This window comes from Callionymus lyra, chromosome 4 (assembly GCF_982586985.1).
Source record: "Callionymus lyra chromosome 4, fCalLyr1.hap1.1, whole genome shotgun sequence".
Classification (NCBI taxonomy): domain Eukaryota; kingdom Metazoa; phylum Chordata; class Actinopteri; order Syngnathiformes; family Callionymidae; genus Callionymus; species Callionymus lyra.
This window is the reverse complement of record NC_141821.1, coordinates 25,252,394-25,261,303: the sequence shown is the minus strand read 5'-3', so window position 1 is coordinate 25,261,303 and position 8,910 is coordinate 25,252,394. Positions and strand designations below refer to the sequence as shown.

The 8,910-nt window shown below is 44.5% G+C and overlaps 2 protein-coding genes across 2 annotated transcripts; both read right to left on the bottom strand.

Annotated features, from left to right (window-relative positions):
• Positions 1-1,787: 1,787 nt before the first annotated feature.
• LOC148082258 (uncharacterized) lies at positions 1,788-5,011 on the bottom strand. The gene is made up of 6 exons (XM_087790197.1): positions 4,935-5,011; positions 4,804-4,838; positions 4,443-4,736; positions 2,090-3,925; positions 1,886-1,978; positions 1,788-1,816 (listed from the first exon to the last, which is right to left on the bottom strand). The coding sequence occupies exons 1-6, from the start codon at positions 5,009-5,011 to the stop codon at positions 1,788-1,790; spliced, it is 2,364 nt and encodes a 787-aa protein (XP_087646323.1).
• Positions 5,012-5,847: 836 nt separating this feature from the next.
• Positions 5,848-8,479, bottom strand: LOC148082257 (bucky ball-like). The gene is made up of 6 exons (XM_087790196.1): positions 8,473-8,479; positions 8,261-8,425; positions 6,793-8,154; positions 6,624-6,720; positions 5,934-6,013; positions 5,848-5,876 (listed from the first exon to the last, which is right to left on the bottom strand). Exons 1-6 carry the CDS (start codon positions 8,477-8,479, stop codon positions 5,848-5,850), a joined length of 1,740 nt encoding a protein of 579 aa, XP_087646322.1.
• Between the last annotated feature and the right edge of the window lie 431 nt (positions 8,480-8,910).

The following is an 8,910-nucleotide window of genomic DNA, read 5'->3' as shown; positions in this document are numbered from 1 at the left end:
CAGTTGAAATGCTACACACTATTTGATGAAAAGTTTGCTTTCAAAAACATATTTCTGACAAAAAGTTAATTTAAAAATACATTTTGTCTGGCCAGAGCTGAGGTGATTAACACAGGCGGTATTCTTTCGAAGCCTTATATTTTGTAGTACTCAGAAATGAAGCAGCAGTTGTTGTAATAAAATCCAGTTTTAATCGTTGAATAAAATAAATCAACCTGCGCAGAAGTACAAGGACCAAAATCTAAATTCCCTTCATACAGACGATGACAGACCCGTTTAAAAATGTTTGTAAATTACCCAATAAGAGCTCGAGATAAAATACTTAAAAAAATCATATTGGTTTATGTACATTATACCACAATACACATTGTCCCTGGCATGATGATTTTATCATGGAGAAAATCCATGCAAATGATTCACATGCATTAAGATGAAGCGTTTTGCAATGTGCAACTCTCTCCCACTTAAATTTTAATTAAAATTCACCCCTTCAGTAAACATTTTGTTCAAAACACAAATATGGTTTAGTTAAAACAGCAACTAGCTATCATACAACGTCAAATCTTGCATTATTATAGATTCTTACCATTAATTTCAGAAACCCTTCCATGTCATGCTAACTAGCTAGCTACAAGCACTGAATTGCATGCTCAATGCATACATTTTATATTAGATCATGTTTTTTCTTCCCTTGCCTCCAATTTTCTGAGACCTCCCCTCTGGCAACCTCCACTTGAAAATCCACTGATTTGGGGTTGATGAGCCATTTGATAGGTTACCCCTGATTACTCCTAAAGTTTATTCTAAGAATGCACAACTTGCAAAAATGTTTTTCCAAGCTTGTGTAAATTCATCCACCATATTTAACACCGAGTCATTTCTGGCAAGACAATCTGCGCTGCCTTATGGGTCTGGTCTGACGACTTTAAGAGAATTCAAAATGTATAAACGCATTCACTACCTTCCAAGTGATACATTTCTTTATACTCAATCGAACTTGTGCTTCTCCCTGTACTCAACCAATGGACAAGACTGTTTGCCAAAAGTAAAGCTTAGCTTGATCTTGCATATTTGGAACACAATAGATAATTTTAATACAATTATTGAATGTAGCTAAACTTAAAGACCGTTACTTCGTTTCGTTTTTCTGTTCCCCATGCATTAACCACAACAGTGGTGGCATGCCCAGTAAGGACTCCAGACACCCGCCTCTTTGGAATGATCTTGCCCAGTGTTAGAGTTAAGATTTTCTTCAGCATTCTAGCCAGTGGTTAGCAGACTACCCACCTGGAGGATTTCCTCATCCTGGCTTGGGATTTAGACCATGCTGAACTAGAGAGATTTCAAAAATTCACTTAAATACTCACTATGCAACACCGGGGAAGGAAAGAAAATTAAAAATAAAAAACCCTCAACCAACCCTACTGCAGAGCAGGTAAGATGTTCAGAGTAAAATCACCCATTTTTTGTCTATCAATAACCCTGAATTGACTTTGCCAAGACACATTTACCGGTTCATTATACAAGTCTCTGCTAGCAAGGAGGTTCCAGTCAGGTCAAGTAAAGCAATAGACAAAAAGATGGACAGTTCTGTAAAAGATCATATTACATTGATTTAAATATTTTTTTTAAAAACTTTGAGACGAATAATTTGAAAGAATTGTGTTTATTTGTTGGTCAATAAATAGTGAAGATTGTGTTTGATAGAGTGATGTGGAATAATTTAAGTGTTTCATCTTTTTTAGTTAAAAAAGTGTTTTGTCACTTGTTTTGTGCTCATGTGCAGATCAACACCGTGTATCCTTCCTCTGAACTCCTGTGAGGGGAAAAAAAAAGTCATATGATACTGATGTTAGTTGACAAGCTTCACGCAGGGTTGACAGACCTTGTGACTGTGATGATGTGCTTTTTTTTGTGGGTTGTGCTTGACATCTCTGGAAACTGATGCCATTCGGAGCCACCGTCTTGCAGGATCTCTCTGCCAGACAAAAAGAAAACATCAAGTGTTTTACAGCATTGGCGCTGCCTGGTTTTTGATGAATCATTTTAAATAACCAAGACGAACAAGATCAGCGTCTCAAACACCCACCCGTCTGCCAGCACGGCCTCATGTGGATCTGGTCCAGGTTTCTCCACTGATCTTGGGGCGCCCTAATGAAGTTCTCGTCCATCTCCCCGACGGTCTTGCCATGGGGGCAGCACCGCAACTTTTTCCAGACCCCAGGTGGACACTGCAGCTCACTGCACCAGCAGTTTTTCTTCCTCAGTTTGGCTTTTACAGGAGATTGCTGCAGGTTCTGCTTGGGTGCAAGGGGTCTCTTGAGGGGGTCCCTTGGAGCAAAACTCCACTTAAGACAGGCACTGTTCTCAGAAGACTCCCCTTCTGTGTCATGAACCCTAAGGTCTGGTTTGGACGTGGATTGCACCTGCATCCCTGTGTGAGACAAACATTTCTCACATGTGGGGAGGATGGAATTCAATTGTTGGAATGTTTTCCTTTTTAAGGTCTGACCTTCTAGTCCTGTTGCTGCTATAGAGCGGACCCTTTGCTTGTTCAAACAGCGCATGCACAGCCGCTCCATTTTGGTGTCGCATTTATCAAACATCTTCTGATGGGAGCGTCCAAGACAGCACTCGTGGTCAGAGAGACTTCGCCGCTCAACTTTTCCCTTCATTTTGTAACGTTCCTTTGGTTTACGCATGGTGGAAATGTCCCTGTACTCCAAATTTAGGTTCCGCCGTCTGTCTGGAACGTCAAGACCCCCTCTAGTGGAAGGTTCACTCTGCTTCAAGGGCATCAGTGGCTGCTTGCAGTAGTGGAGGCCGTCAAAGTCGGACAGCCAGCTAGTTGATGGCAGGTAGGTGGGCAGGGACTCAAACGAGGTGTCCTGGGATTTTTGGTTACCGTCAACCATCTGTGGCGTTTTTTCTTCCAGAGTCAAACTAGACTGAAGATATGGCCCTGGCTGCTGGCTTGCTTTCAAGTGAGTAAATTCCGCAGCCTTCGGGAGGTCCATCAAGATAGATGTAACATCTTGAGGTTCTTCCAATGGTGGCTCCTCACTCTCCGGTAGTCCCTCGTCTGGAGTCAGAGTCTGATCCCCTTTAGGTATTTGACACTCAAACTCAGAATTTAGGTTCTGGATCAGGGAACATGGCGAGGCCATCAGGGTTTCATCCGTTGACCAGACACTTGACTCGATTTTCTGAAGCTCTTCCAGATACTTTGGGTCGAAAGGAAGATGAACAACATTGAACTGTAAATCATCCTCGGCTACTTTTCTGTTCTCGTAGTTCCTCACTTTTTTTAGCATTCCATCCCCACTGCCCGAACCCACCAGGAGGATGTCTGGGCAAACCTGTGGTGCTTGTTCCAGCTGAACCAATGAACTAACTGGTCCCTCCTCTGGGCTAATGTGACCCTGGACCACCGAGCTGCACTGAACCACATCCTTAGAGAACTGGTGGGAGACCTCAGCGGTCTGAGAGTGTAGAAGCTGCAGTCCCACAGGCGTGGTGCAGCATTCAATGTGGACCTCTTCGGTTTGTATCATAAATCCTCTGTTTTGAGGCGTCCTTAGCTCATTAAGGCCTTGAGATCGATCCACTTTCTGCACAGTTGAAGTCTGCTGCTGGGTGCCACAGACACTGGTCGGTGGCACGCATGGACGAGCTGGGACTTCTGTGCTTGTGCCCAGTGAAGCAGAAAGAGGTTCCGTTTGGACCTCAGAACTGGCGACTTCCCGGTTTGGACCGTTTTGTTGATAGCGGAACCGGCGGGAATGGTAGGCCATGGTCTGGTAGTACTGGGGGGTCAGCATGCGCCTGTAGTCCATTAGGTGCATGTTCGAGTGTGGCATGATGAACGTAGGAGGCTCCATGTAAGGGTTTGACTGATAGTGCGGCATCATCGGCATCCCATAACCTTCAGGAAAAGACGGGTAAACAGTTAAACATTTTGTTAAACAATCAAAAAAAGTCTTTGATACATTTTATTTTGAATCAACCATTAAATGTTTTTCAGAAAGTGTAAATGAAAACATTGAGGGTCTATGTGTTAAACAGTTCATTTACAGAAACAGTGTCATTGTAATAGCCATTAAATGTGTTTTGAGGTGTCATGAAAAAAACCTCAGACTTTTTTTTTCTTCAATTAACAGTTTTACAGAATTCAACTCTATATGGGACTTTAGTATACCTTGAACATTTACATTCTTCAGCACTTCAGTTTATAGTTTTTATCCTTGAAAATCAATTGTGATACATTTTAAGAGTTGAAGAAACAGTCACAACGAAAGATAAAAAGGTAGAAGAATAATTTTACACATTTTAAGTCATTTTAAGAACATTAGCCTTAAAAGGAAGAAATGCTTAAAAAGAAGCTAAAACAATTACTTAGCTTTAATCATCCAAGAGGTCTGAGCTGAAATTTCTGTACTCACCTGGACCTGGGTAGCTGTAGTACGGGTTGTAGCCCATGGGTAGGTGGAGTGGCAATGGCCACTGCATGGGCATGAACTGCTGCGGAGGTTGGACGTAGAAAAACGGCTTTTGGTGCGGTTCATCCACACGCTGAGGTCCCGGCTGCCCAGTACCCCCTAGGCCCGCCGGTGGCTCCTGAGAACTCTGGTGGGCCTGCTGATGAGGCTCATGGGCCTGTTGCTGCTGAACACCATGTGGACTCGGACCACGGGGACAATTGGAGCGGTGAAAATGAGAAGCTACAGCAGCCATATCTGAAAGCAGTCAATGAGGTTAGCTTAGCAGGTTAAACGTCCGAGCAGAACCTGCCAGCACACGTACCAAACATCTTCTGGGTGAGCAGCTCCACTTGCACTCTGAAGTTAAAGTAAGACGTTTCAGTCGCTCAGCTGTTGATCCCCCTGCGGCTCGGTCCAATCAGAGTGTCAGTCTCCTACAGCGACCAATCACACCTGAGGATGTGGCTCACCTGGTGCCCCTTGACCTCGACGTGGAACTGATTCTGCACAGAGCTGCGTATCGTTAACATCGTCAGCCGAGTGTGAGACACTGACGTGTTATTTTGTGGGACAGTGCACTTCTTGTGTGCTGCATGCAACCTATTCATTCGCCAGAACAATTGACGACTTCGGCACCATGTCCTGTTCATCTATATGTGCATCATCTCCCTAATGTATGAAACACCACAAAAATACACTCAGATTTATACTTTATTACAACTTAAAATGACTTCCAGGCCCATGAATGCAGCATCAGTTTTCACTGAAACAATCATGCTGAAACATCCTTTGACCTATGTTCTTTGTCGTTATCTTTAGACTTAGATTGTGTCATCTTGTTCTTTCTCTTTATGTTCTTATTTTATTTTTTATGTATTATTTTTTATTGTTTATGAAAAATTGCTGGCTATTGGAAAAAAAAACAATTTCCCGAAGGCGACCTCCTGAGGGATCAATAAAGTTTTACCTTACCTTACGCCTGATCTTAGGGCTTCATTTCTGATGCCTCAGTGCGAGGACAGAACAGGCAATATGAAAAGAAAACAAAGAAAGGCTGATGATAATGAATAAAGAGACGGACTAATAACATAAGTTCAGTATTTTATTGGACTGACCAATAGTGACCATACTGTGAACCAGGCCCTTCAATCTGTGAACTAATGAGTGTGACAGCTTATTCGCTGAAATCTTCTTTTTTTTTATACAATTTTATTAACGAAAAACATTGTGCGGTGATGTTCACCCAGTGCTTCAAACATCCTCAACTTCTTATTCAAAGTGTGAGGACCTGCGGAGCAGAAGGACAGGTGAGGACGCCGCAGCACAGCATCAGGGTTATAAATCTTCTCACCTACAGTCCAAAACCTTAACATCTGGGCTCTCTGGGTTTGGAGGCTAAAAAAGGAGGGCAAGTTTACAAACTGTAGATGTTTTCAAATGTCAATTCGTCACCTCTGTCCCAGTGAGCCGGGTCAATGGCGTCATCCTCTTCTCTGCCTCTATTGTATATCCTCTGAGAGCCCATGTCTGTGGTCAAGACAGAAGCTAGTTAACCAGGTTTTTACATCTCAACTCTTCTGACAGTTGAAAGGAGGTTTTGTGACTTTTGAAAACAATCAAACAAGACAAACTTTGTTCATATTTCAGTGGGCGGAGATTAAGTACATTTTCTAATGTAAATATTTCAATGAAAAGCAAGTTTTGTACAAACAGAAACATACTCATGAGTACAACAGAGGTCCAAGACATATTTAAGTGACACTTAAAGTGTTAGTTCATCCGAAGTTCAAGGTGTCTTCGTCTTTATCTTCCTCCAAAAAGACACTTACCATCATCCATCCATCCATATACCTCCAAGGTGCTTGTGTAACAAACGCAATGATTTTAAGTGTCTTTTCGGAGGAAGACTAAGACCAAGGAGCTCCAGTCGCTTCATTCAAATGGAAATACATTTTTTGTTTATGAGGGCGAGAAGAAAATGAGTCAAGTTTGAATTTTGGTTTAACTAACCCTTTAAATCAACACATTAGTTGCCCTTTAAACAAGTTAATCCATTGTTGTCATTTTGTGTAAAATACAATGGCATAACCTTCTTGGTGGCGGTAAGGACCCTGTTTTTGTAAAAACCCTTCATCTCCTGGTCGCGACAGAGGGGTCACGGTTCTCCGCCGAGTTATTAACTCCGTGTCTCCCCACCTCTTCTTGTCAGTTGGCATGACATCCTCTCTGCAGCCACCATCTGTTGATCATTTTTACAATCAGAGGAAAAAATAAAATAAAATAAAAATCACACCAGCATTGAGAGACATACCCAGGCAGGAACCGCACTGCATCTGCAGAGAAGGTGCAGCAGCTCCAGCGGGGAGCGCCCCCTCCCTTTCAGCCTCCAGCTTAGAGGCCTTTCCAGTGTCCTCCTGGTCGACCGCGTCCTGGTACGGAGCTTTCTTATACCAGGGTTTGCTGCTGTGTCTTGGGAACACCGAGTAATTCTTCTTGGGGGCCAAGTGCTTCCTCACAACAACTCTCATTTGAGGATTGCTCACATGTCCGTATCGTTCGTCCTCAGAGTCGGCAACTTCCTCCCTGTGCATCTTGGTGTGGAGACCTTTACTCCTGCTGGATCCCTTTGTCAGGTTTTTCCCGCAGCAGGCGCACATGAAGCACTTGGACCTCGGCAGCAACACTTCGTCCGAGTCAGCTGGCAGCTCGCTGACCGCCTCTGCAAACCTGCGCCCCGTGTACATTTGTTTAGGGAAGAGGTCAACATCGTCCAGATCTGTGGAGAACATCTCATCTCGTGAGGACAGCTCGTCCAGGGAGGGGCTGAGGACGCTCATGCGTTCATGAGTGGTCTGCAGGGAGAGATAGTTGTAGTAGTAAGGGGAGGCCGGTGAGGAGATCCGACTTGCTACAGTGGCCCCCGAAACGCCATCAAAAGGCAGTTTGAGAATCTGAAAGTTTGAGTCGGCAGCAGGCCGTGTTCTGTAGGAGGCTTTGCCTCCATCTGTAGTGGCCGTTGGGACTGTGGTGGACGGGCAGGTCGCGACTACATGGTCGCACGTTTGAGGGTTCCTTTCTGTTGCACAAACGTCCGTCTGGACGTCCGCAACCACCTCCTGCGTTCGAAAGTGGTCTTCGACTGCGGGCAGTAGGTCTTCGTGAACAGACGAGCTGTCGAGAGGCAGCTCCTCCTCCAGACCTCCAGACCAACACTCCCGAGGGCTCATCATGTCCAAGCTTCGGTGACTCGACTCGCCATCGTACACGGCCGTGGTGGAGATACTGAAGACCACAGCGGGAGACTCCAGACAACTCTCACTGAGATTCTGGTCAAGTCTCTTGCTTACATCTTCTGGCGAAGAGATGGCGGAGGACTGAGATGCCACACCCGAGTCCAGCTCCCTCTCCGGTGCCCGCCCCGCATCGGTCTGCATCTTGTCCAGGCACTCGATGAGTTTGGTGATGGCTTCGTTCGGATCCGTCTGGGCTTCAGAGCTGGCCATCTCGCGGCGTGGCTGATTCTGCTGGCGAGGTGCTTCGTTCCAGTTTTGGAAACGAGGTTCAAACATCCGCCTGCAGTCGATGGGGTACATGGGACTTTGTGGGAAAACAAAGCCTGGGTACTGCATGTAGGGCTGGTATGGAGGCATGCAGGGCCGGGCGTAGTTGAACCCTGGATAAAGAGAGGCATATAGCTAGCGTTAGGCAATACTTACCATCATTACAGTAACATGAAGTTAAAGTCCACTTGTGTTTTGAGCACAAGGGTGTATTTGCACCTGCAGGTAAACCATACTGTCCGTATGGATTGTTGAGCTGCCAGGGTTGGTACAGGTAATACGGCTGCGTCGGTGGCTGCACGTAGAAAAAGGGTCTCGGGTGTTGGTTCCTCTGTTGACCCCCGAATGCTTGAGACGATTTGTTTCCATCTACAACACAAGAAACTCGTGAGCGCCCCAATTTTTTTTATTCCACAGTCGTTGGACGTTACCTTCCATCTTGAAGCCAAACAACGAGAATAAACACTTAAATTTATTTCTAAACACAGACAAGCTTGACCTTCACGTTACGCCAGCAAACAAAAGACCAAACTTGTGAGACAATTAACCAAATAAGATAAACCTGCCGAGCCTGGCGAGGCGTTCAGGGACAGTTGGAAAAAGGCCCTTCGTTTGATCCTTTGATTATAATTGACACTGTGTTCTATTAATGTCGGTGTTTAACCCCGTTATCGTATTTTATCATCTGTAGGGAACTTTAAAAACAAGCATAATAGTGGGCGTATTATGGGGAGACGCCGTTTATTTCAATATACTACGTGTTTAGTTCCTATATGATTTTGAACGTAAATAAATCCATCCCTTCCCACATCTCCACTGTTGCGCTTTAAAACAAAATACAACTTCTTTTTTTTTTTTTTTTTTAGCAA

What these genes read in the sequence shown, in the direction of transcription:
- LOC148082257 (XM_087790196.1), bottom strand. An exon ending in ACAGTATGGTTTACCTGCAG is followed by an intron (nt 8,155 to 8,260) that starts GTGCAAATACAC and finishes CTCTTTATCCAG; the next exon opens with GGTTCAACTACGCCCGGCCC. An exon ending in CCCGGCTCACTGGGACAGAG is followed by an intron (nt 5,877 to 5,933) that starts GTGACGAATTGA and finishes CTCCTTTTTTAG; the next exon opens with CCTCCAAACCCAGAGAGCCC.
- LOC148082258 (XM_087790197.1), bottom strand. Translation starts at nt 5,011, where the DNA reads ATGTTAACGATACGCAGCTCTGTGCAGAATCAGTTCCACGTCGAGGTC. An exon ending in GAGGCCGTGCTGGCAGACGG is followed by an intron (nt 1,979 to 2,089) that starts GTGGGTGTTTGA and finishes TTTGTCTGGCAG; the next exon opens with AGAGATCCTGCAAGACGGTG. An exon ending in CACATCATCACAGTCACAAG is followed by an intron (nt 1,817 to 1,885) that starts GTCTGTCAACCC and finishes TTCCCCTCACAG; the next exon opens with GAGTTCAGAGGAAGGATACA.